The 26,567-nt window shown below is 45.7% G+C and overlaps 2 protein-coding genes and 1 long non-coding RNA gene across 3 annotated transcripts; 1 reads left to right on the top strand and 2 right to left on the bottom strand.

The window, feature by feature from the left end:
* The first annotated feature begins 287 nt into the window (after nt 1-287).
* On the top strand, nt 288-2,921 carry LOC119275802 (uncharacterized isomerase BH0283-like). Its single transcript, XM_037556721.1, has 6 exons — nt 288-455; nt 555-761; nt 891-1,175; nt 1,365-1,526; nt 2,223-2,306; nt 2,439-2,921. Exons 1-6 carry the CDS (start codon nt 426-428, stop codon nt 2,544-2,546), a joined length of 876 nt encoding a protein of 291 aa, XP_037412618.1. The 5' UTR covers nt 288-425; the 3' UTR covers nt 2,547-2,921.
* A 456-nt stretch (nt 2,922-3,377) lies between these two features.
* On the bottom strand, nt 3,378-4,206 carry LOC119281224. The gene has a single exon (XM_037561812.1). The coding sequence runs from the start codon at nt 3,878-3,880 to the stop codon at nt 3,632-3,634; it is 249 nt and encodes an 82-aa protein (XP_037417709.1). The 5' UTR covers nt 3,881-4,206; the 3' UTR covers nt 3,378-3,631.
* An 8,170-nt stretch (nt 4,207-12,376) lies between these two features.
* On the bottom strand, nt 12,377-14,490 carry LOC119275801. Its single transcript, XR_005135874.1, has 3 exons — nt 14,303-14,490; nt 13,197-13,727; nt 12,377-13,123 (listed from the first exon to the last, which is right to left on the bottom strand). It is a non-coding gene; the product is annotated as an uncharacterized LOC119275801 (long non-coding RNA).
* Between the last annotated feature and the right edge of the window lie 12,077 nt (nt 14,491-26,567).

The following is a 26,567-nucleotide window of genomic DNA, read 5'->3' as shown; positions in this document are numbered from 1 at the left end:
TATGGGTGAATACGAGGACACGTTGTGGATGAAATAAGAGGACACGTTGTGAGAGCTGCTACTCCCTCCGTCCCATAAAGAATACTCCCTCCGTCCTGAAATACTTGTCGAAGAAATGCAAAAAAATGGATGTATTTAGAACTAAAATATATCTAGATACGTACATTTCTCCAAATGTATTTCCGGACTGAGGGAGTAGGAAATAAGCCAGAAAGGACGGTATAGGTGACGAGAAGTCTGAGTCAGTGAACTGGTGTTTGGTACCCTGTCATTCACAAGGAAGGAAAGCCCATAGTCTCCATCTCGTCAACTCGCCATTGCTGATTACTCAGCAATCATCAGCAGCTTGTTACTACTCCTACTTACGCAAATTTGGAGCAGCGGCCGCCTACGCCGACGCCGACGCCGACGCCGTGTTGGTGGAAATGGGCAAGAAAGCCATCCGATACGCCGTGGTCAGTACTGTACTGTACTTACTATCTTCCCCTCTCTTCTTCTTCACTCGCACGGTCGCACCTGTCGGAAAGTGACGTTGGCCGGGCCGTCGTGGTCAGGTGGATGCCTTCGCGACCGAGCCGTTCAAGGGCAACCCCGCCGCGGTGTGCCTCCTCCACGACGACAACGCCGCGGACGAGCGGTGGATGCAGTCCGTCGCCACCGAGTTCAACCTCTCGGAGACCGCCTTCCTCGTCCGCGACTTCTCCCGGCCCGCCAGCGCCGCCCCGCTCTTCCACCTCCGATGGTTCACTCCCGTCACCGAGGTAACCACATAGCCCTCCGTCCATCTCCTCGCAAAATCCTCGGATCCCCTTTCTACTGCCAGCATCGACCGATCTGAAGAACCCGTCGACTGGCCTGCATTGACTCCCACCACGCGTCGTCGCTTTCAGGTCGACCTGTGTGGGCACGCGACGTTGGCCTCCGCCCACTTCCTCTTCACGGCCGTTCTCCCGGAGCATGGCATGATCGAGTTCATGACCAAGTCCGGTATCCTGACTGCGAAGAAAGTTCTTGCGCCAGGGGGCGCAGGCGAGGCCCACGGGAAGCTGTTTATTGAGCTGAATTTCCCCATGATTGATTTCCTGGACTGCAACGAGATGCCGTCGATTCCGGAGACCCTAAACGGCGCACCAGTGGCCAGTGTTCACAAATCGGCGGCCGACGGTGATCTCATTGTACTGTCTCTCCCCTGTTTTACCTGCATCATTACATTCCAAAATAAACTTCCCCATTTTAAGATGGGGCATGTTGGTGCTGCTATGATCATTCTCCTAAGCTAGACAGCTAGTATTCTCTTAGTTTCTCCTATATCAATTTTCCTTCGAAAAATCAATTGCCCAATAAACAGGTTGCATGGCTTTCAGGTGGAACTTTCTTCAGCAAAACAGGTTGCCGACATACTTCCTAACATGGATGAAATTAAAAAGTTGTCATGTGGTGGTATCATGGTTACAGGACCGGCACCTGCTGGGTCTGGTTATGACTTCTTCACACGTTTATTCTGCCCAAAATTTGGGATGGATGAGGTGATGTCCTTTCTTAGTCCAAAGTTGTGTGTAGAAATTGTGAAGCTTGTTTAACTTACCAATGCATCGAGCATTTGAGTAAAAAAGAGTATGGAGCTAAGTATAAGAAAGTCGGTGCAGGAGTGCCTCTCCCAACACCTAATTGTGCTCACGTCTCAAATATGTTACTCCCTCCGTTCATTTTTATAAGACGTTTCAGATAGCAGACATTGAACTGTTTTGACTGCTGTCTGAAATGGCTACATCGTCTTATAAAAGTGAACAGAGGGAGTACTACATCTTTCATTCTGGATAGCATAGTCCTGTAGTGTTGTCTACTTCCAGCATGCTCTGAAGTCTGAACCCTGCTTGTCCTAGACAAATTAATATCATCATGAGTTACCTCTGTTTAGCTAGAATTGTATCTATATTCACAATATCGATAACAAGCTAAGAGCTGCTTTGACTAGTAGTGTTATCTATGGTAGAACAAACTTTATCTCAGTGGATGCTTGTAACTATTGTTGAGGAATGAGGAATCGATGCTTGCAAGTTGCAATTATAGAGTGCCACCATTTGTACTAGTTGAAATATGTATAGGAAAACCCTCGTTCATTTTAAATTAATCTTGGGCGTCCATTGGCTACTGATATTGTCCATGTAATGCAGCCTCATCTTTCATACAAGTCGTAACCCCTGATTTCTGTATTTTTGCAGGACCCTGTTACTGGCAGTATACATTGTGTATTGGGACCCTTTTGGGGTAGAAAGCTTGGGAAGCAAAAACTGACGGCATTTCAAGTATGTTTTCAAAGTTTTAATTGTTTGGAGGTCTATATTTTATTTGACAATAATGCCACAACATCCGCTCGATCAGTGCTAAATCATCGTGTTAATTTTCCTTCATATGACCATGTGCCCATGTATCATCAGGCATCTCCGAGGGGTGGAACGCTATACCTGGAACTGGATGACGCAAATCGGAGAGTGAAAATCCAAGGAGAAACTGTTACTGTCATGACCGGGACGCTCCTGGCGTAACATGTCATCTACTCCCTCCGTTCCTAAATAATTGTCTTTCTAGCCATCTCAAATGGACTATAACATACGGATGTATGTAGACATGTTTTAGAGTGTAGGTTCACTCATTTTGCTTCGTATGTAGTCATTTGTTGAAATCTCTAGAAAGACAATTATTTAGGATCGGAGGGAGTAGGCATGATTGCTTTGTAGGGAAATCACGGTCGGGTTTGTAATATGAACAATCGTTGTGGGCAATTACTCTAGGCTGCTCTGTGGTGGTTTTAGAACTTCCAGCGGTTTCTTGAAGGTCACTCCGCCGGTGTATGAGCTGTGCAAGGCCACCAATATTTTCCAGTAACCTCTTCCCACATAGTTATATTATATCCTAGCAAACGTTTCTGCTAAACCACACGCAATGGTTGCTTAAAATATACATCGACAAAATTGCAGTAATGGCAGATATGCTTGGAATCGAACTACCGAAGACAACCCACCGCCCATGGAGCAGTATGGTCTTTGATACTATTTGCAATTCTGTTTGACGTTATTTGTAATGTGGGACTTAAAAACTACAGAGCTCTTGTGGTTTACCTGAACAATGCCTTGCAAGGCCAAGACAACAAAAAATGCGCTGTTAAAAGTACAGAAAGTTCAGTTACAGCAATATCTCAGAATGGATTACAAGTTTGTATATGGAAAATGCGTTGTTTTCTGTAGTCCACGCAGGGAAGGTGGGTGGGTATACCCGCTCGATGGACTGTCATTATCCGCCCGATTACGAGAACCATATAATTCTGCAATTAGCATGGGATCATTGTCAGTACCCGGTCGATTATTACGAGGAAAATAAGTCGCAAACGAGTTCGGTCGTTCTCTGATCAGACGGTTGAATCCCCGAAGGAACTGTGTGTAGGAAAAGTCATGGGACAAGAAGGAACAAAAGGAGTACATTCAGCGGTGGCTTTGCATATTTACATCTCCATTTCATAGAACTCGAGGCAACGAGGAATCACATGACGTCTCTTCTTCGTCGTCGGCAACAAAAACACAGAGCAACCTCGAGGCGAATCGACCTCCCGAGTCAGCGGGAGCTGGCGGCAGGCTCAGGGCCACATCACGTCCACCGATATCCTGGACACGGCGGAGAGATCCTCCAGGTCCAACGACGACGGCTCCTCATCCTTGGCCTCCGTGGACAGCTTCGGCTCCGGCGGCGCCCGGTCGCCCGTGGCCGCCGCCGCGGGCCGGAACTCCCGCAGGCTGTGGCCGCCCATGTAGCAGCTGGCCTCCAGCATGCTGGTGCTCCCCGCGCCGCCGAGCAGCTCCGACAGCAGCAGCACGATCGAAGCCATCCTCCCAGACCCAGTGGCACGACTACCTCTCTGTTGGGCGTTGGCTTGGTGGTGTACTCGCGTGGTACTGCAACTAGCTGTACTGTAAGCCTGAACTGTTGATGGGGACTGTAGCGCTAGCAGCTCGGAAATTATGGCGCTGCGGCTAAAGGAAGGGTGTGTGGTCTTTATATGCGCGCGGGCAGGCAACGGTGGGCCGTGTCCGCTGTGGTTTTGGACGTCTACGGCTCCGCGCGCACGCCATGAATGGCCGCCGCCTTGTTTGGTAGGAAGCGAGCGAGCTGACGGCCGCTGGGTTTCGGCCGAAACGGAGGGCGGAGAAAGCTACGGCCCCTTGTGTTGTCGTTGTCAACTTGCCATTTGTTTGTTTTTTCTGGGAGACGTGGGTTTTCTCAACTTTGGAGTGCAGCTGGCGTGAGCTGATGCCTGGTATTATGCCGTGTCCCGTGCGGTGATGGCTCGGACGGATCGGCTGATCCTGTGTGTGTCCTTGTCCAGGTTCCTGGTTTGCTCACTTGCTCTACTCTACCGACGTTAGGTGGTGCCGGTACAACAGCCTGATGGATAGAAAGGCTAGGACATTTTCCATTTTCCACGTGGCTAACCCGGTAATAGAGAATATATATCCGTTCATGATGAAAATGAAAAGAGGGATTTTTTTATCATAAATGCTGCTTTTATTAACTTAAAATTTAGTATCGAGTGCATAGAAAGCATGATGAGCAACATCTGACCCCTGCAGAGCTAAGATGCACACAACCAACCACCAACATTCTAGCAAAAAGAAAAAGATAAAAACCGATCTATCAACAACAGTAAAGTCATATAAAACCGACATTATGCCTATGCGGAGAGGAGGTGATGGACCAATCTGGTGATTATACTGCCATCCAAGTTAGCCTGGTTCTAGGGTCCTGACAGCAGTGCAAGGGGAGGGGAGGAAGAGAGTGGCGGTTGGGAAGTTGATGTCATGTCTATGGTGTAAAATAATAGAAAATAGAAATAAAACAAAAATAAAAACCACCCCAAAGTTGCATGCGGGTTGCTACATCTGCAACTAGATCATCTCTAGCAGACCCTGTATATAGCCGCGACCCGCAAAATAACCGCCAAAATACGGGTCGGCGCGGAAAATCCTGCCCGACCAGACACCGCAAGCACGTCCGACCCGTATTTTTTTTTCCGGTGCGCGACAAAAGATCTCCCTCAACCTTTAGATTCACGGGGTCAGAGGCCAACTAGAGCTCGGCCCCTATCCTAGCGAGATTTGGCGCGAGGGAAATATCCGTGCGACTGTTCCCGCTCCCCCACCCCTCCGCCACCATTGCCCCCTCCACCGTCCGCTACGGTGCATCTTCCCCGGCAGTTCTTCGCCGCCATGGATGACTCCCAGTCACCCCCATCACCGTCGAGGATGCAAACATTCAATCCCCTCTAGCGGATCTCGTCGCTGGCCATGTTGGCCCCGCCGTCGCCCAAGGCACCACTGCGCCTGCCCGCAAGCAGTAGGGTAACGTGGTCGTGCAGGGTGGGAATCTGGCTGGCCCCGGCAGGTAGGCCCGCGCTTCGGGCGCCAATGCCGCTGCGTGATCCCGGCCGGCAGCGGAGAAGGTCGGCAAGGTCTCGGGCGTAAAGCGAAAGAAGATTCCTACAAAGAGGTCGGCTCCTTCATCCACTCCCTGCGCCCCCGGCAAGAGGTTCCCCGACGATGCCTGATACGTCTCCAACGTATCTATAATTTATGATTGTTCCATGCTGTTATATTATCATTCTTGAATGTTTTACAATCATTTTATATTCATTTTATATAATTTTTTGGTACTAACCTATTGACATAGTGCCCAGTGTCAGTTGCTGTTTTCTGCATGTTTTTTACATTGCAGGAAATCAATATCAAACGAAGTCCAAACACAGTGAAACTTCTTGAGTATTTTTTTGGGCCAGAAGACATCCAGTGGGCCAGGAAAGCACCTAGGGGGGGGTACTCCGAGGGGAGCACAACCCACCAGGGCACGCCTGGGGGCCCAGGTGGGTTGTGCCCACCTCGGGTGCCCCCTGAACCACCTCTTTGCTCTATAAATACCCCAATATTTCAGAAACCCTAGGGGAGTCGACGAAAATCAATTCCAGCCGCCGCAGAGTCCAGAACCACTAGATCCAATCTAGACACCATCACGGAGGGGTTCACCACTTTCATTGGTGCCTCTCCGATGATGCGTGAGTAGTTCTTTGTAGACCTACGGGTCCGTAGTTAGTAGCTAGATGGCTTCCTCTCTCTCTCTCTCTCTTGATTATCAATACAATGATCTCTTGGAGATCCATATGATGTAAGTCTTTTTGCGGTGTGTTTGTTGGGATCCGATGAACTTTGAGTTTATGATCATATCTATGTTTTTATCCATGAAAGTTATTTGAGTCTTCTTTGATCTCTTATATGTGTGATTGATTATAGCCTCGTATTTCTTCTCCGATATTTGGGTTTTGTTTGGACAACTTGATCTATTTATCTTGCAATGGGAAGAGGTGCTTTGTGATGGGTTCGATCTTACTATGCTTGATCCCAGTGACAGAAAGGGAAACGACATGTATGTATCGTTGCTATTAAGGATAACAAGATGGGGTCTATTTCTACATAAATAGATCTTGTCAACATCATGTCATTGTTCTTGTTGGATTACTCCGTTTCTCCATGAACTTAATACACTAGATGCATGCTGGATAGCGGTCGGTGTGTGGAGTAATAGTAGTAGATGTAGGAAGGAGTCGGTCTACTAATCTTGGACGTGATGCCTATATAATGATCATTGCCTGGATATCATCATGATTATTTGAAATTCTATCAATTGCCCAACAGTAATTGTTTTCCCACCGTTTGCTATTTTTCTCGAGAGAAGCCACTAGTGAAACCTACGGCCCCCGGCTCTCTTTTCATCATATTTTTCTTTGCGATCTATTTTTTTTGCATTTATTTTCAGATCTATTAAACCAAAAATACAAAAATACCTTGCTGTAATTCATTTGTTCCACGATCTATTTATCTTATCTACCACTTTTACCTCACGTTATTTGCCTATCTTGAGGCGCCGTACCCGAAAGGGATTGACAACCCCTTTAACACGTCGGGTTGCGAGTATTTGTTATTTGTGTGCAGGTGATGTTTACGTGGTGTGAGGAGGTTCTCCTACTGGTTCAATAACCTTGGTCTCATCACCAAGGGAAATACCTACCGTCGCTATACTGCATCATCCCTTCCTCTTTGGGGAAATACCGACGTAGTTCTAGCAGACATCAATGCCATTCAATGGCGTTGCTCCCACTGCTAGCACGGTGTTTGACGAAATGGCTGGAAGGTATGACCCTTTGGTCCCTTCAATTTTCTTTGCCTTTTGCCATTGCGGTAGCTCATGACTTGTTGTTGCTCACTATAGTGGTGGTTCGAACAATGCCGCTGCCAAGTTCGTGAACTTGTTGGACACCAATGCCGTTGACATCGATCAAGCCCCGTTCGCTGAATTCAATTACAATGAAACGGAGGGCGGCGTAGATGATCATGGTGGTGAAGAAGAGTTGGAGGAGGTAGATGAGGGGGTGTATCAAGCGCAAGCGAAAAAAAAGCCAGAGATCGAAGAACTACACGATCTTGGAAGATCAAATCTTGATCAAAGCTTGGAGTACGGTGTCTCTTGATGCTTGCATGGACACGTCTCAAATAGCCAAGAGGTATTGGCAAAGGATCGAAGATCAATACTTCCGCATGATGACAAAGTATCCCAATAGAACTCCACACACATTTTGGTCACTCCAAGGTTGTTGGGATGTGATCAAGCCGATTTGTAGCCATTTGGCTGCTTGGTTGGAACAAGTTCGCAATGCCCCTCCAAGTGGAACCGTGGAATCCGACTATGTGAGTTCACGTCCCAAGTTATGCAAATCATTTGTAGCTTTTAAAGTGATTGCATAATTTGACATTGTTTTAATTGTGTAGGATAAAATTGCCCAACAAAGATACAAAGACATGGAAGCTTCGGAAGGCAAATTCGTCAAACTAGAGCATTGTTAGGACTTGCTCAAAGAGTGCGAGAAGTGGAAGTTGATTGACAAAGAATCCCCACCGAAGAGAGGTTCACTTACTAACATGGATGAAGATGAGGATGATGATGGCCCAAGAAAATTAAACAAGCCCAATGGTGACAAGAAGACTAAGGAGAAGATGAAGAGAGAGCACGTAGATCAAGCTTGCGGGACAAGATTGATGCCATGGTGCAATCAAATGAGTTGATGTTAATGAAGACGTTTGAGATAAAGAAAGAGTTGGCCGAGAAGAAGGCACGGGAGAAGCAAGAAAAATGGCAATTGCTCAAGGACGAGGGGCTGCGCCAAAGCTGCCATTGAGGAGAGAAGAACATATGCCGCTGAAAACAAAGTCATGTCCAAGTTGCTTGCCAAAGAGAACAAGATCATGCCATTGAACCACAATGACATGGACAATCTCACCAAAGAATGGCGTGATATGGCAAGAAAAGATATCTAGAAGAGGAGAATGTTTGCGTTGGCCAATGCGTGTTACAGTGTCGGAGATGTTTTCTCAATGGGGTTTGAAACCAATGTCGCCGATGTGTTCAGTGCACTAGCCGATGATTTTGGTGCCGGAGTTGGAACAAGTGCCAGAGGTGGACTCGGTGGTTGCGATGTCCTCGATGGACTCGGTGGTGCGGAGTGAAGATCGACCAAGATGATGTCGGACGTGGTTGTCACCTTTGCAAGACCTCCTTTTGTGTTTGTCCTACAAAACTAAGCTTTTATTTGCGTGTGAACTGTGTTCTATTGTTTGAATTTGAACTCATTTGCCGAAATCGATGTCAAATTTGATTATTGAGCGTCTTCGGTTTGCGTTTTGACGCGGCGGCGCCCGAGCAGACCCTGCGTTGCCGACCCGTAAAAAAGCATCTTCACCGAATATCCTATTTTACGGGTCCGTTTTGCGGGGTCTGAGTCTGACCTCGCCCGCGCCAGCCCGCATATACCCTTTTCCGCAACTGCAAAAGCCTTATGCGGGTCGGCGTTTTATGGGGTCTGCTAGAGATGCTCTTACATATGAGATTTTGTGTGTGCAATTGCAAGGGAAAATACTAACGGCTAGTTGCGCGAGCAACGGGCATGCAACCACAGGTAAGAGTGAAAAAGAACAAAAGTGTACACAAAAAATCATAAAATATGTAGTACTAATTAGGACACTAAATACCTCAAAAAAAATAGGCCACTAATAGGCGCCCGCGCCGGTCAAAATTTTCAGCCGGTCCCACGTGGGCCGCACGATCTAGCTTTTTAAAACCGTTCGATTCCTTTGTCAAGCTTCCAAGAAACGATGCAGCAAAAAAAGCAGAGGAGAAAAAAGAAAGGGGAAGAAGACTGGCGCCCCGCTCATCCTCGACCGCCGACGACCCGTGCTCGCCGAACCTTGCCCGTTTGCCTCGCCGCAGACGCTCACCGCCGATGCTCGCTGTCGTCGCTCGCAATAAAAAGGCCGTTGACCGTAGCAGTTTTTTCTCTTGCCTCTATGTTGCATCCATGGTAGCTCTACGGCGCTGATCGCAACACCGTCCCTCGCTGATGCTGCCCACTGCCATCGCAGCATCAATGGTGATGGTGGTGTCGCTTTCAGACAAAGCTGATGGTAGCAAAGAACGGATTGCTGGAACAGGTTCCAGCAAAAGTCAATGGTGGTGGAAGCAAAATTAGGGCTGGTTCCAGCAAAAATAAAAGATAGTAGTAGCAAAAAATATTGCTGGTTCCAGCAAAATCGAAGGCGATGAAAGCAGAATTGGGTCTGGTTCCAACAAAAACAAAAGATAGTGGTAACAAAAAGATTGTTGGTTCCAGCAAACAATGGAGGAGGTGGTAGCAAAATTCAGTTGGTCAGCAAAACCAAGATAGTAGTAGCAAAAAAAGATGCTAGTTCCAGCTTTCATATGCACCGTTTCCAGCACCGATAGACACCGGTTCCAGCACCGCTAGCTGCCCATCACATCACAACTCTCTAGCACATAGTAGCGCTCGATGCCAGAGTTAGAACCGGCTTGTGGAGGAGCTGCAACCGGCAGGGGGCCAAGCTGCATCCGGCAAGGGCTAAGCTGGAACCCGCGAGCGCCGGAGCTGCGGTGCGGTCGGTTGCAGCTCCCTGCGGTGCTGGTTCCAGCAAAAATGATGCGTGGTTCCAGCACGCGCTGCAGTGGTTGGGGTCGTCTGAGACACGGCATACACGGTGGCTGCTGGTAGCCCTCGCCCGCGACGCCGGCGAGCCCCTCACATCAACTCCACTCGCCCGCGACGCCGGCGAGCCACTCACATCAACTCCACTCACCAGGGGCGCCTGGAAACAGTGCTTGGTCTTTGGGCAGTCTGATGCCAGGCGGTACGCGCCTTGGGATGAACTACGCCATGGCATCTGAGCCAGAGGGAGGAAGGTGCACGCGTGGCCATGAATCGGCGGTGGTGGCCGGAACAGCTCACGGGATAGTTTAGCTGAGAGATAAGAAGGAGAAAATGGATAAGAGGAGAAACGAATGGCTGTGAGAGATGAAAGAGATATGGCCAAAAAAAATGAAAAGCGGTGCGTGTGTAGAAGCTACTAGTAGAGCCGACCGAAGCCTGTGTCCGGCGCAATATTGAGTGGCCGGTCCGTCGATTACAAGGTTTTTCCTACTAATTAGTGGGAAAAAAGAAAAATTACGGTACGCTGGACCGGGGATCATGCAACAATAGTTTCACGTGTGGCAAAGGAGAAAAAACACACATGAAGACCCATACATGAAAATACAAATTGACTTAAAAACGTGCACTGAAGAACCAAAAAAACAGGAAGAAAAAAAAACAAAGAAAAAAGTGCACATGAATCTCCACATAAATCAGGTGATTACTGAGTTGACTTAGACTTAAATCGACTTAGAATTAGCAAAATGGATTACCTAGAGCATGTATCCGATAGACGGAACGGTTGCATACGCTCTTTCGTGAAAGAACTTTAGGAAATGTTATACACGACTCTGTTTGTACTCTTTGGTGTTGTTCCTTGTGATCTTTGGTTTTGTTTTCTGAAGGGAAAAATTGTCTTTTGTCCTCTCGAACGTGCAACTTTCTGTCTAGGCGGCCGGAAACAAATTTCAGGTGACCCATCCTCGCTGAATTGAGCGGAATGAGAAAGGAATCGGTGGGCACACTACGTGGTACTAGACCGCAGGCCTTCTCTTCCCGCGGCTGGTCAGGTTTGGCGAGTGGTCTTTCTGGTACGGCACGCATGACGTATCCGGGATGCGCGCTGTTGGAATGGGTCTCAGGAGAAAACAGTTGGCCCGATCGCGTCAAAAAAGAGTCTTCGTTTCCCTTGAAAAGCAAAAACAAACGGGAAAGCTAAAAATCTCAGATTTTTGTGTTTTTCGCGCCAACGACCTGAGGAGCGTCGTGTGCAACAGAGGACGACTATGGCGTCGCAGGCGAGGCGGACGGTGGGGAACTGCAGGCGGCTCCGACGAGGGAGTGCCGCTGGCGGATGGGATGTGATGACCTCCCCCCATCCATCTGGTACCTGCTGCCGGAGCGCCGGAGCAGCACCAAGCCCTGGCGGCGGCCATGGACGCCAGGGCGGCTGCAGCGATGCAGGCCAAGGGGTTAGGTGCTCGGGGGCGCTCGGGGTAGGCCGATGCGCATGGCAGCTTAGACGAGGCGGACGGCAGGGGCTGCTGGAGGTGCCTGGCGGAGCTGGGACGTGAAGGCTGCCGCCAGGCACGTATGGGGAGAGCGGCAGCTGGTGTCCATCTCGGAGAGGAGATTCAGCAGAGGGAGTTAGGACAAGTCCAACAGTTTCCCTAAAATTTCTAACCTATATCTCAAAACAGGGGACTTTCTTAAAAAAATTCTCCCCTAAAAATTAGTCGACTCCAGCAGTTCCCCCTAAACATCTCTCTTATTTTATATTTTAACAATATTTCATAACTACCAACGGCTAGTTTCAGCTCTATAAATACATGATCATCCCTCATATCTCTCACAATTCAGATCGTGCCTCCTCTTCTACTTCTCTTTCACCATCTCTCTGCCATCTCTCCACAACGAAATGAGTCACAGTCGAAGTTTGGCCCGGCAGTTTTGTGAAGATTCCTCCCCCGAAGATGAGGAACTCATGATGGCTGCAATTGTAGCAGAGGAAGAAGAAGCCCGGTTGGATGCTCCACGACATGGAGGTTCATAACCAGGACGTCAATCTCTTCAGCGTGATTTTGCGGAACGCTTTCAGAACCTCCACAAGGACTATTTTGCAGAAAACCCCACCTTCAAGGCAAGGATGTTTCGCAACAGGAGTGTGTACTGTTTTTCAATTATAATGGGAGTGTAAGCACTATCTGTATCATTTTCTAAATAATGGAAGCAATTATCTATCTAACATAGTTAGCCAAATGTTTTAGAGACATAGTACATATTACTAGACATAGTTCATCCAAATGGTTCAAAGATAATAATTAGTACAGATTATAAGACACATAGTTCATCCAAATGGTTCAAAGATAATAATTGATACAAATTACAAGACACATTTCATCCAAATGGTTCGAAGATAATAAGTAATACATATTACAACACTTAGCTCAAGCCGACGAGTTACGATGGCGGTTGATGATCTGGCTCTTCCTTAATTTGTAGAATTCTTGTTCTTGCTCATCCATGCCACTAAGCTCCATGCTCATTATTTTGCTTTCTTCAGCCCCCATCATGCGTTCTTCCGCCATTCTCATGATTCGTATCTTTTCTTCTTCTAATTTCATCTATTTTTCTTGTATTGCAAGTTTCTTTCTTTCTTCTACCAACCTATCTTCTTCTCTCTGTTTGTCCATTGCAATCATGAGCTCAAATCGCTCTTGTCTTTTTGACTCCCTTGTCTCCAAGATACCCCCAAATGATTCCATGGCACTACTATTACCTGTACCGAAAGAACTTTGAGCCCGCCATGCTGCATCTTTAGCCCTCTTGATTCCAGGTGGCCTTTTCTTGGGAACAACTTTAGAGGGAGATGTAGCTTCATCCTCAGACAAACTAGCAGATGACGAATTAGGAGTATCCAAGGAGGATGTCTTCTGCTTTTTCTGAGGCCGAGATTTCCACTTCTCGGTGTCTTCCAACTTATTAAAGCAATGCATCAATCCAAATGATTTATTTGCCTTGTCTCCAATAGAGAACAAGCGCTTGACATAGCTACATTAATACATATGCATCAGTACAACAAAGATATGAACAAAACAGGAACCATGCAAAGCATATTTGTTACCTTATATTCACGTGTCATCCCACTTTGGTTCCTATTTAGGACCTGACTATAACATGCACAAAATCTATTCACTTGTTCTTGAATAATAGCCCAACGATGCTAAAGAGAATCTTGTGTGCGACCATGGTCTTCAAATTTATTGGCATGGAAATAAGCATCGATTCTTTTCCAATAACAATCATGAGATTGGTCGACTCCTATGATTGGATCTTGAGTTATCTCAAGGTATGCATCCACCAAAGTTAAGTCTTCAGCCTTGCTGAAATTGTTTTGCCTCTTCGAAGCGCTTGACTTTGAAGCGCTTGCTTTCTTCGCCTTTGCTTTGGAAGACCTTGCTTTTACAGGAGGGGTAGGTTCTTCAGGCCCTTCGAGATCAGTTTGTTGCTCTTCAAGCTCTTCGATATCAGTTTGTTGTTCTTCCCGCCCTTCATGATCGACATGTTGTTCTTCGGTCCAGTGCAAATCATTCAGTCCGACATCACTATGCAAAAGATCAAAATAACTCTGAGTCTGGTCTTCAATTACCAAAATCTGAAACAAAAAGAAAGGTACATTAAGCTTAAACAACAACAACACAAAACCAAATAACTAGTAATAGCAGCAACACTGAAATTCCGAACAAGCTCTCTCAGTTTTCTATGTAAATGTGCAATCTTCAGCAACATACATGAGTTATCTGCTCTCTGCTAAAACACATCAGTAGCTAGCTAGCTGCTCTTTGCTAACACACATTAGTACTAGCGATGTATCAGCGGCTAGCTAGCTTCTGTCTACTAACAACACCAGCGACACACATCTGCTAGCTGCTCCTTTTTCTACAAAAAATCTGCTAGCTGCTCTCGGATGCAAGCACGCATCAACCAGCCTTTGATACAGGCCAACAAAACCCCACCCCCTTATCCACTGCCGCCGCGCCCCTCCCCGCAGAATCACTACTCGGTGGCGGCCACGCCCCTCCCCCCGTATCATATTCAGCCACGACAGCCGCGCCCCTCCCCCAGCCACCGCAGCCATGGCCCTCCTCCATTGCCCGGCGGTGCCCTATCTCCCTTCCCTAGATTCTGTATTCTGCTTGGATCCGAGAGAAAATCAAGGAAGAAACAAACCTGATGATGCAGCAACGACAATGGCATGGTGGCGGGAGGGAGTTTTCCGGGCGCAGTCGTTGCCTCGTCCAGCGAGTCGGGGAGGGGATCGGAAGGTCGCCGTTCCCCTACATAGAGGGGAGAGAGAGAGGACAATTTGGGGGAGGCCAGAAAAACGGGGAAAGGATTGGGGAACTGCTGGAGGCAATTTTTTTGCTTTGTTCCCCTAAAAGAACGATGAGGGAGGGGATCGTGGAACTGCTGGACTTGCTCTTACCTTTGCGAGAGGCAAAGAAACACTGCACTTCCATCTACTGCAATTTTTTCATGGTTTTTTCAGTCAACTGAATGCTATACATGTGCAATATGCATTAACAACAACCAATTTTTCCAGTCAACAGAATGCTTGTCATGTAAACTGTCCATGTCAATTAAGTTTGCATCTTTGCCGTGGCAATATTTTACAAAGTTAAAAGAGTAACAAAATGACAAATTATGATGTGTGCCCATGACAATTTATGTTTTGAATGTCTCCGTGATGAATTAAGATGCATTTTTGCCATGATAAATTGGTTTCTATTCATCATGACAATTTTACGCCGGTTTTGCCATCATGACAAACTTACATACATTTTGCCATTATTATCACTTATTTAGAATCACGGCAAAAAAATCATGTGCACCATGGCATTTTTATTATATACTAGATAGCATGGTAAATTTTCTTTATCACAGACATTTTTTTTACATACTATGTCAATGATTTGAACATGGCAAATTTAGAAATAAAATTCATAAAACATGGCAAATTTACAAAAAACATTAGTGCTGACTTGCGAAACTCTAGGATTTTTTGTTTTGTTTTCCCATGTCAATTAAGTTTGCATTTTTTGGCCGTGGTAACATTTTACAATGTCAAAACACCAAAATGAAAAATTATGATGTGCCCCCGCGGCAATTTATGTTTTGAATGTCTCCATGGAGACTTTAAGATGGGTTTTCGTCATGGTAATTGGTTTCTATGCAACATGGCGATTTTACACCGTATTTGCCATCATGGCAAACTTACACACATTTTAACACTAATATCATTCTTTTATAATCATGGCAAGTTTTTTCGTGGGCGTCATGACATTTTTATTGTAGTTAGCATGGCAGATTCCCTCTACCATGGGCATTTGTTTTACATACTACGTCAATTATTTGAACATCGAAAATGTAGGGGGGGGGATCCAACATGGCAAATTTGGCAAATTTAGTAAATATTTTTAAATCCTCACATGGCAAACTCTAGGATTTTAACCTCCATTCATGAAAACTTTCGAATTTTTTTATGGTCACATGGCAACTTCGAAACACTTTTTTTAAAAAAAGATTGCAAAATTTAGTCCATATTTTAATGATCACATAAAAATTCTATGAATTTCGTTCTACACACATTGCAACTTCTATTTTATTTTTCTTACAATCACATGGCCTTTTAAAAACATTTCTCATTTTGCCAAAGCTTGGAAAATGCAACCAATATATTTGATTACTTTTTGCAACATGGCAAATTTAGTTACACAACATGGCAAATTTAAATTATAGACCATGGCATTCTATTTCCGGATGATGAGAAATATACTACTCCTTCTAATCTAAAATAAGTGTTGCAGTTTTGAACTAAGATTAGTTCAGCCTTACTTCAAAACCACGACGGTTATTATGGATCGGTGGGAGCAGTATTATATTTTTCATGTGACCATAGCAAATTTACTTTATTGACCATGGCATTTTTTCACTAATGCTACAAATTTGACTTGAATTTTTAAAATATGGCAAATCAAAGTTTTTGATGGCAAATTTAGTTGGCGTGAGGATGGAAAATTTAGTTTACAAGTACGACAATTTCTTGGCCAAAACCAAAATGAATTGAGGCAGATTTGCCATGCTTTGCCAACTAAACATGACATCCTCGATAAACATAAATTGCTACAAAAGAACATTCGATTTTCCATGGTAAAAAAAATGTAACGCCGGATTTATAGCGGAATCCTTTTTTGCAATATGGCAAACTTAGTTTTTGAACCATGGCAATTCCGATCCATGGTATTCTATTTTTTGTTCTTCTATCATGGCATATTTATATATTTGGCCATGGCAAATTTAATTTTGCTACCATGGCAAATTCAATTTTTTGCACCACGGTTAATTATTTTTGGAACATGGCACATTTGTTGAAACAAACCATTATAAATTCTTCATTGTACCCCTTGGCAAAAAAAGAAGAATGGCTCATGGCAATTTTTATCATGAGACTATTTTTCATAAAAAGAATACAATTTGTTCCATCATCTTTTACGAAACAATTTGCAACTTAGGTTCAATGATAATTGTTAACTTTTCTTTTATGTTTTTAGTACATAGCATATTTAGTTTCTCAGGCATGGCAATTCTTTAATTTGATGCATGGCATTTTAGATAAGGCAAGGTTATGTTCTAACATACCCCCCACTATCTTGGGAAACTTGTGTTGTTATGTGTGTTTTCTTGTTTTCCTCTATATCATGGCAATTTATCTACAAGTTTGTCTCTGTACATTAGCCATGGCAAATTAGTATGCATGTGTTTTTGATAATGTACTAGACATCGTCGAAAAAGTTTATACAACATGGCAATAAAATTTTGTACAATCCATGACAATAGTTACTGCATGTCGTTGTGATTTTTCTATTTTTGGTATATATTAAATAGTTTGGACAGCTTTTACATTTGTTTATTTTTTATACAAAAGGGGATTGTGTTGGGCCTAGAGGCCTAGCAAAAGGCCTGGCTGACGTGGGGTTCGCGCCGGGAGGGGATTCAGATCGAACGAAAATGTTCGCGTGAGGAGTTCCCTCATAGCGAAGCTTTCGTTAGCTCCCAATGTAAATCGAACGTCGGATCAATATTAAAGTCCAAAACAAAAGAGTCTTTGTCCCGCGGTAGGCCAGCCCTTGTAGTATTTTTTTTAGAGGACTATTAGGGCAACTCCAACGCACGACTTTAAGCGGACGTTCGTTTTGTCTAGATTTCGTCCGTTTGAAGATGAAAAATGAACATTCCCGTTTGTTTGCGGTCGTGCGGCCGCCGGTGCGCCCAACGCGCCCGCCGCATCCCAAACTATCCATTTTTTGGACTTCAAATCTTACCTCAAAACAAACCCAAATAAACGTTGTAGATAATTTAAAAACAACAATATAAACATTAATGTAAAAAAAGTCAAGTTCAACACATCTTAATTAAACTAAAACTTAAAAGCTACGTAGCACCGATACGCAAGGAAAGTGCCGTATCGCCGTTCCGGATGGCTCCGATACGCCGATACGGCCGATACGGCTTGAATACGCGTATCAAAGAAGTATCCCGTTTTTTATTTAAGAGAAAGAATGTTGATACGGCAGCGACACGCTCGCGACACGCCTGGGACACGGCGAGCGACAGAGCGCAGCCCCGAGCGGCCGAGCGAGCCAAATAGCCCACGACCACCTAAACCTAATCTCTCTTTCGCACTCTGTTCGACTGCATGAGGAAGGGCTGGAGGGCGACTAGCCGCCGCCGCCGCCTGCAGTGGCTCGCCGCCGTCGCGCCCACCGCCTGGAATCGCCTCTCCTCCTCGAGTCTTCTGCGTCGCCGTCGCAAGGCAATTTCCCCGAGCACCGAGTGATGTCTGATGTGTGCTTGCTGTGTGCTTGATGTATGCTTGCCTGCTTGCTGGATTCTTGCTTGGTTGTGCTTGCTGGATTCTTGCTTGGCTGTGCTTGCTGGCGTCCGTAGTACTAGTACACCGAGAGAAATAGCTGCACAAAGGAGGCTATCACTTCTATCTATTGCTGCTTGTTGATGTTTGTTGGATAAAATTACTTACTGATGTTGCTGCTTGTTGACGTATTTTCTATTTTGTGTACACCATGAGGAGTTGAGGACCTGGATCATTCAAGACAAAAGAAAAGAGGCTTGGAGGCAAGGCAACTAATGGAGTCGAGGACATTTTGTTATGTTGGTTTCTATTACATGTCATTTTTATTAATTATTTATATATACTCGACGTATCGCATATTGCTGTTTCTAGAAATTGCCGTATCCCGTATAGCCGTACTCGTATCGCCGTATCGGTGCAACGTAGCTTAAAAGACATAAATAAAACTACATAGGCATGTCGCCGATGAGGCCGGCATATGGAGGTGGCTGCCAGAGGTGGGCTGGCGGCCCCTGCCAGGCCGGAAGCTCCTGCACCACCTCCTCCCGCGGCTCCTGCTCCTGCTCTGGTGACCTCGGCAGCGTGGGTGACCATGGCTCGACACCCATCGCATCGGCCATCTCCGGCGCCGTGGACGACCAGCTCCATCACCGGCCGACCACGTGCGGGTTCCACACGGCGATGAGTGGCTCCTCCACCACCTTCTTCCGCGCCTCCTCCTTGACGGCCATGTCCAGCTCCGGGATGGCGATGTCGCCGGCTGCAAAGAGGGCCAACTGGGTTTCGAGGCCCTCAAATTGGCGCTCGTCGTGGGTGTTCATGGAGTCGTCCATGACCCGCCTCATGAGCTCAGCCTCCTCCTCCTTGGTCATGGGAGGTCATGGTGGCAGGGACGGGGACGGAGATGGCGTCGGCGTGCGGCCACACACATGCCTACGCCCGTGCGTTTGGGACGGGCTCTCAACACGAGCAGGACGCGGCCGCCGTGGAGTTGGAGTACGATGAGCAAAAAAGGATTGCCACCGCATGCCGTGCTCGTCGTGGAGCCACGTATCCCACAATGGCGAATCTACGGTGTACATGTGGTCGTAGAGCAGATCTGGTGGATGGCGGGTGCGGTGTTGGTCGATCTCCTCACGGCGGGCGCGTCCGCTCACCGGCACCGTTGGGATTGACACCCGATCCACGGAGAGATGCAAATTGTTTGGATGTAGGCATCTCCCCACGGGAGTGGCGTCGTCCTCTCCCAATAGCGTCGATAGCTGTCGGCGAAGACGTATGGCCTTCTGTGCTGTGGGGCTGCCGGCGGCGCGATGAAAAACGTGGGCGGCGCGGGTGGTGCGGGCAGCGAGGACCTGGTGGAGTGTCGACAGGTGGAGGAGGGGTCAGCCTCATGGTCGTGCTTCTCCTTGCTGATCCATTTCCATCCCGTGGCACCGGCGAGGAGGTGGATGTGTAGGATGCGTCAGCTGTAGGATAGAAAGTATGTCTAGAGGGGGGATGATTAGACTACTTGACCAAATAAAATCTTTCCTTTTCCCAATTTTAGTTGCTCTAAGGATCTTGAAAATATGATACCGTGTGCACATTTTCCATCCAAGGCCCTAAGGATCTTCTTGATGATGAATTTATCGCTCATCTCTTCACTTCCTAAGCCGTCAATCTCATTTATGATGAGAGCAAGCCTAGAGTACATTTCAGCGACTCCTTTACCATCCTTCATCTTGAACTTTTCAAGTTGACTTTGAAGTACATCCAACTTAGATTCCTTGACGGACTCGGTACCTTCGTGCATATCAACCAAAGTATCCCAAATTTTCTTTGCATTCTCAAGGCGGCTGATTTTGTTGAATTCCTCAGGGCACAATCCATTAAAGAGGATATCACAAGTTTGAGCATTGTATTGCAACGTCTTCAATTCTTCCGCGGTCGCTTCATGACCCAGTTCTCTACCATCCTCAAAGAACTCACCTTCTAAGCCACTATGAACAACAGCCCAAAGGGTGGGGTCATGACCAAGAATATGCATTTTCATCTTATGCTTACAACTAGCAAAATTTGTACCATCAAAGTAAGGATCTCTACGGTGATAGTTGCCCTCGCTAGATGCCATACTCTCGTAGGTTGTGAAACCAAGGATGTGATCACCAAAGCTATGGAAATCAAGGCTTACAGAGACCAAAGCTCTGATACCACTTGTAGGATTGAAAGTATTTCTAGGGGAGGTGATTAGACTACTTGACCAAATAAAAATCTTTCCTTTTCTCAATTTTAGTTGTAGGCAGATTTTAGCAATTATGACAAGTCAAGCAATCAACCTACACATGCAATTCTAAGAGTATACCAGCAGAAAGTAAAACACACCATATGAAGGTAAGGGGAAGGATTTGGAGAAGGCAAATGCAATGGATACATGAAGATTTTTGGCGTGGTTCCGATAGGTGGTGCTATCGTACGTCCACGTTGATGGAGACTTCAACCCACAAATGCTAATGGTTGCGCGAGACCACTGAGGGCTCCACCCACGAAGGGTCCATGAAGAAGCAACCTTGTCTATCCCACCATAGCCATCGCCCATGAAGGACTTGCCTCACTCGAGTAGATCTTCACGAAGTAGGCGATCTCCTTGCCCTTACAAACTTCTTGGTTCAACTCCACATCATGTCGGAGGCTCTCAAGCGACACCTAACCAATCTAGGAGACACCACTCTCCAAAACGTAATAGAAGGTGTGTCGATGATGAACTCCTTGCTCTTGTGCTTCAAATGATAGTCTCCCCAACACTCAACTCTCTCTCACAGATTTGGCTATGGTGGAAGAAGGAGTTGAGTGGAAAGCAACTTGGGGAAAGCTAGAAATCAAGGTTCAAATTGTAGGAATGGAATCTCTTGATCTCAACACATGAGTAGGTGGTTCTCTCTCAGAAAATGAATGGTGGAAGTGTAGGCACGTTCTGATGGCTCTTTCTTATGAGAAGAAGGGGGTGGAGGGTTATATATAGCCCCCACACAAAATCTAACCGTTACACACTTTTGACCCATCTCGGTGGCACCGATCAGAAAACTCGATGGCACCAATTTGTGCAAAAATATGAACATTAGTTATCTCGGTGGGACCGACGGAACAACTCGGTGAGACCGATGTGCTAGGGCTTAGGGCAAACTTCATCTTGGTGGCACCGATTGCATCAACTCAGCGAGACCGAAGTGAGTGCAATGAGCAACAAAGAATCAGTCAAGCCAACTCGGTGGGACCGATTACAACATCTCGGTGAGAATGAAGTGAATGAAACAAGTCGCAGAGTGCTGGAAAGTCCATCTCGGTAGACCGAGATCCCTATCGTGTGACCGGACTGTTAGGGTTTTGGAAGTGGCTGTCTCAAGATGAACTCGGTGGCTCTAGATGGGAAATATCGGTGGGGCTGAGTTGTGAATTTGGTTTTGGACATATTTGGATAGAGAAAGTGGTCGAGGGTTTTGGAGAAATATCACTAAGCACTTTGAACAAGTAGATCATTAAGCAACACCTCATCCCCTTTTAATAGTATTGGCTTTCCGATGGACTCAATGTGATATTGGATCACTTAAACAGAAATGTAGAGTCTTGAGCTTTTGCCGATCCTTGTACTTATCATTTTGAGGGGTCCACATCTCTATTTCATGCCATGCCAATCATTGAACATCCTGAAATATTTATCTTGAAAGGACATTAGTTCAATGAGATATATGTTGTTATGAATTACCAAAACCACCACTTTAAATCTCCCCCTTTTTGGCAATTGATGACAACATAATGATCAAAGCTTCGACAAATGATTAAATACATCGTCACTTTGAGAAGTATGTGATAATCAAGAGCTCCCCCTAAATTTGTGCATTATTAAAAATTTGCGTTTGAATGCAAATGCACAAACGATTAGGATCACAGGTCACTCTTCCATGTCACATACATTTTGGTGGAGCGCACAAAATGATATGAGTGAAACAACATGCATGCATCACCAAAGACATAAGTGAGTGATCATACAAAGATAATAATAGAGATAAGCATTAAGCACACGCGAAGCATAGTATGATTAATCACACAAGACAAACGTAGTATCTCACAAGCATAACAACCAAAGTAGCATAAATCAAACGGGCAAAGTAGCAAGAACTCGAGAAAAATCAATGAAAAAAGCGAGACACACTCTCTCTCGAAGCCTAATGATCTATACAATTTCTCCCCCTTTGGCAACAAGTACCAAAAAGTTCGAAAAGGTATAGAGCTATGCGTCTCTCTAGGCACAATCCTCGGCAGCTTCTGAAGGTGACTTTTGGTTGGTGGCTCTGATGTGTGTAGATGGCGTTGAGATGAGTGCGTCCACAAATGCTTCAACTGATGTCTGCTGGGCTAGCAGAGTCGAATTTGGAGGTGGCACTGGAGTAGTAGCAGTAAGTGCAGAGTAAGTGGTCCTCATATCTGCAACTGGCACGGCTGATGATCTGGGTGCCCTAGGCACTATCTAGAACCTCTAAGTAGTAGGTAGCTCATCTCCACTGTCCTCTGCAGTGGCTTTGGCTGCCTCGACATCATCTTTGAGCTTCTCCACAATAGTCTGAACCTCTATGATCTTTACATCAAGATCATGAACCTTAGTCTTGATAATACGCTCTAGGCTCTCCTGGTTCTCAGAAATGTTGGTGAGACTCTTCTCAATCCTCAGGGTTGCCTCTAATAGATATGTCATCTAATCATTCTTGGACTTGAGGTTGGCTATTGGAGCATTAGGTGTTGTGGCCTCTTGAGCTGCTCTTGCTGCGACAACTGCTTGGATCTTCTCTTGAGCCACAACAGATGTAGGGTGTGCAGCATCCATCACGACTACATTATCTTCAAACTCAGGCTAATGTGTAAGGTGCTCACGATCAAGTAGATAAGTGCTCATTCCAACCTTGGAGTTGATGAACATATGAATGTGTGGAGCATATTCACAAGATCTCTTCTGATCTGCAGATGTCCTCTTGACCATCTCAACAATCAGACTCATGACTTTGAAATTCTGAGGGGTGTCAAACAAATGTAGCAAGTTGATGGAGTGGCCACGGATCATCTTGTCATCTCCGGGCTTGGGCAAAAGAGTATGCCTTCAGATAGTGTTTGTAGTGGCCAAACCAACTAGCAAGTGCTTTACAAAGCCAAGCTTATGACTCTCAAGATCCTTGGGAGGGATTTCCTTGTACATATTTTCCATAGTGTTGTGGTCCATCCAGGGCTTCCCGTACACATCAATGGCATTTCCCTCTTCCTCGGGAGCACCAAGAAGTTCAGCCCACTCAGAGATAGTTGACTGGTAATTGGAACCCTCAGTCATCCTTGCAATCCTCCCATCTGGATAGAAATGAGCTGTGGAGTAAAATTGCATAATCATCTCGTCATTCAACTTGGTGAGCTTCTGACCAACAAAGGCATCCACTCCTGCAAGTATGAAACTCTCGTGAACATGGGGAAATAGTCTTCATTTGCATCAACGTATTTCTAGTCCACCCACTTCATGTCACTGATGATGGGTTTCTTATCAAGCAAGACAGTTTCCTAGAAATCCTGTTGCTCTCAGGTGTGAAAGCGATAGTCACAAGCAGTCCTCCTCCTGACAGAATAAGGATCAATCTTCCTCCACTCACGCAGACCCTTATCCTTCCCGAGCATCATGTTTTTAACTACTGGATGAGCATTATTATGATCCAGGATCTTGGGATTTAGGTTCCTGAGCACTAGTGACTCATCATCCACCTCAACCTCAGGCACTAGGGCCTTGTTCCTCTCAGCACCAGGGATGTTACTTGTAGACCTCTTAGGAGCAGCAACTTTGGGCTTTGACTTGGGCTTGGAGGGAGTAGTTGACTTCATAGCATCTGACATTAGCTTCTGAGACTTTGCTGGAGGTGCATCTACAGTGGGTTCTTCCTCCTCCTCATGATCATCTTCCCTCATGGAAGGTCTACTAATGACTACAACAGTTGTCTTCCTAGCCCTTTTCTTCGTGCTGGCATTAGCATATGCATCACTTGGCTCCTCAAGGGTGAATGTCATTGTTTCCTTTGGAGCCGAGGCTTTGCTTCCCTTTGACAGAGGGACTTTCCTTACAGTAGTCATGTCCTTGGCACTTGGCCTGGTGCTAGCAGAAGTACCATACTCTTTCCTCAGTACTGCCTTCTTATTTTATGTGGCCTCACTAGCCACAAAGTCTTCATCCTCATCATCTGAGGTTCTCTTCTTATTAGTTCTTGTGACAACCTTTGGCAAGATCTGGAGAGCTCCTAATGCCCTCATAGTAGCTCTCATTTGGACTGGATCCCTCACTGAGATCAACATTCTGTTCTAACTCATTCTGGCTATCAGTTGCACTCGACATCTTGCAAACAGACCCTGTGAGTAGATATGTATGGGTAGAGTAGATGAGTTATCACAGAAATCAGATAGTTTTTCAAAAATTTGGGTTCAAATCTTAGTTATAGGTTTTCACCATTGTTCAAGAATTCACCCAATTAATCAGTTAACGGGCCAGTAATCGCTACCCATAGCATGGCCGAATCGAATAGCACCTATTTGTCATGTTAACTGGTTAGGCCGATTAATTGGCCAGTTAGACCAATTAATCAGTTGTTAGGCCAATTCCCTACTGGCCCATTAATGGGTGGGCAAACAAAGCCCGATTTTTTGGCCCGTAACCCCTTCTAGCCCCATCTCACTTCGTAATAGCCATGATTAATAATTTTACCTCCTCTCTATGCTTTTCATATGTGTAGGGCAACATGTTTTGGTATACTACATAGCTGGGAGCATGAGAGTATGGTATAATACATAAAAAATATAGACATATGTTGGAAAGTTCCTATTCAATCTAACAATTAATGGTCGACCAATTAATCTAGTTAATAGGCCGATTCACCGATTCATCGCTATTCCTAAACCGACCGAGCAGGTACTAGTTAATGATTTCTTGAACATTTGTTTTCATAGAATGCATTTCGGAGCTATCGAGTTGGTCATTTCGGTGATACCGAAGCACTCACATAACCAAAACGCTCCATTTCGGCTGGACCGAGATGTGGTTCGATGTCTCCGAGTTGCTTGGGTTTCAATAAAACTTTACCTTCGGTCGCACCGATTAGTACGTTTCATGGAACCGAGATGTACTTGTGCAATGGCCAGGGCCAAATCGGTGGGACCAAAAATTCCTATTCTGCCGGTTCGATATGCGTTCGGCAGAAACCTAAACCTATTTTTTTGCTCAAATCTATCCTAAGGAACTAATCTGGTGGAAAGAGGAATATCATTTGTGGCAAGATACATGGCAAGATCCTTGTGCATTGAATCAGAGAAAAATAAGCACGAGGAGATCAAAGTTCACCCTAACTTGGTGGAGTTCCTCTACGGCGGCAACGGCAGGGTGATGGCTCATGTCCGCGTCAGCTTTTCCCCGAAGAGGAAGGGATGATGGAACACAACTATGAGAAGTATTTCCCTCAGTTATGAAACCAAGGTTATCGAACCAGTAGGAGAACCAAGCAACACTATGTAAACGGTACCTGCACACAAAAAACAAATACTTGCAACCCGACGCGTAAGAGGGATTGTCAACCCCTCTCGGGTAAAAGATAGATTGGTTTGTATAATTTTGGATAAATAGATCTCGCAATAAAACAAAATGAAATAAATAAATAGAAAGTGCAGCAAGGTATTTTGGGGATTTTAGAATAATAGATCTGAAAACAAAAGCAAAATAAAAATAGATCTCAAAGCAAATATGATAAAGAATAGACCCCGGGGCCGTAGATTTCACTAGTGGCTTCTCTCGAGAAAATAGCATACGACGGGTAAACAAATTATTGTTGGGAAATTGAGAGAACTTCAAATAATTATGAAGATATCCAGGCAATGATCATTATATAGGCATCACGTCCAAGATTGGTAGATTGACTCCTCCCTGCATATACTACTATTACTCCACACATCGACCGCTATCCAGCATGCTTCTAGTGTATTAAGTGTTGGGGAACGTAGTAATTCAAAAAACAAAACCTACGAACACACAAGATCTATCTAGGAGTTGAATAGCAACAAGACGGGAGAGTGTGTCCATGTACCCTCGTAGACCGAAAGCGGAAGCGTTTAGTAACGCGGTTGATGTAGTAGAACGTCTTCATGATCTAACCGATCCAAGTAACGAACGTACGACACCTCCATGTTCAGCACACGTTCAGCATGATGACATCCGTCGAGCTCTTGATCCAGTCGAGGACGAGGGAGAGGTCCTTTAGCACGACGGTGTAGTGACGGTGTTGATGATGTTACCGGTGCAGGGCTTCGCCTAAGCACTATGACGATATGACCGAGGTTTTAAACTGTGGAGGGGGGCACCGCACACGGCTAAGAGAACAATTGTTGCGTTTTGGGGTGCCCCCTACCCCCGTATATAAAGGAGGGAGGAGGAGGAGGCCGGCCAAGGAGGGGCGCTTATAAGGGGAGTCCAACTAGGATTCCCAATCCTAGTTGGAGTCCCCTTCCTTTTCCAAGAGGGGG

Source organism: Triticum dicoccoides, chromosome 3B, assembly GCF_002162155.2.
Source record: "Triticum dicoccoides isolate Atlit2015 ecotype Zavitan chromosome 3B, WEW_v2.0, whole genome shotgun sequence".
NCBI lineage: Eukaryota > Viridiplantae > Streptophyta > Magnoliopsida > Poales > Poaceae > Triticum > Triticum dicoccoides.
This window is presented reverse-complemented; position numbering and strand designations above follow the sequence as displayed.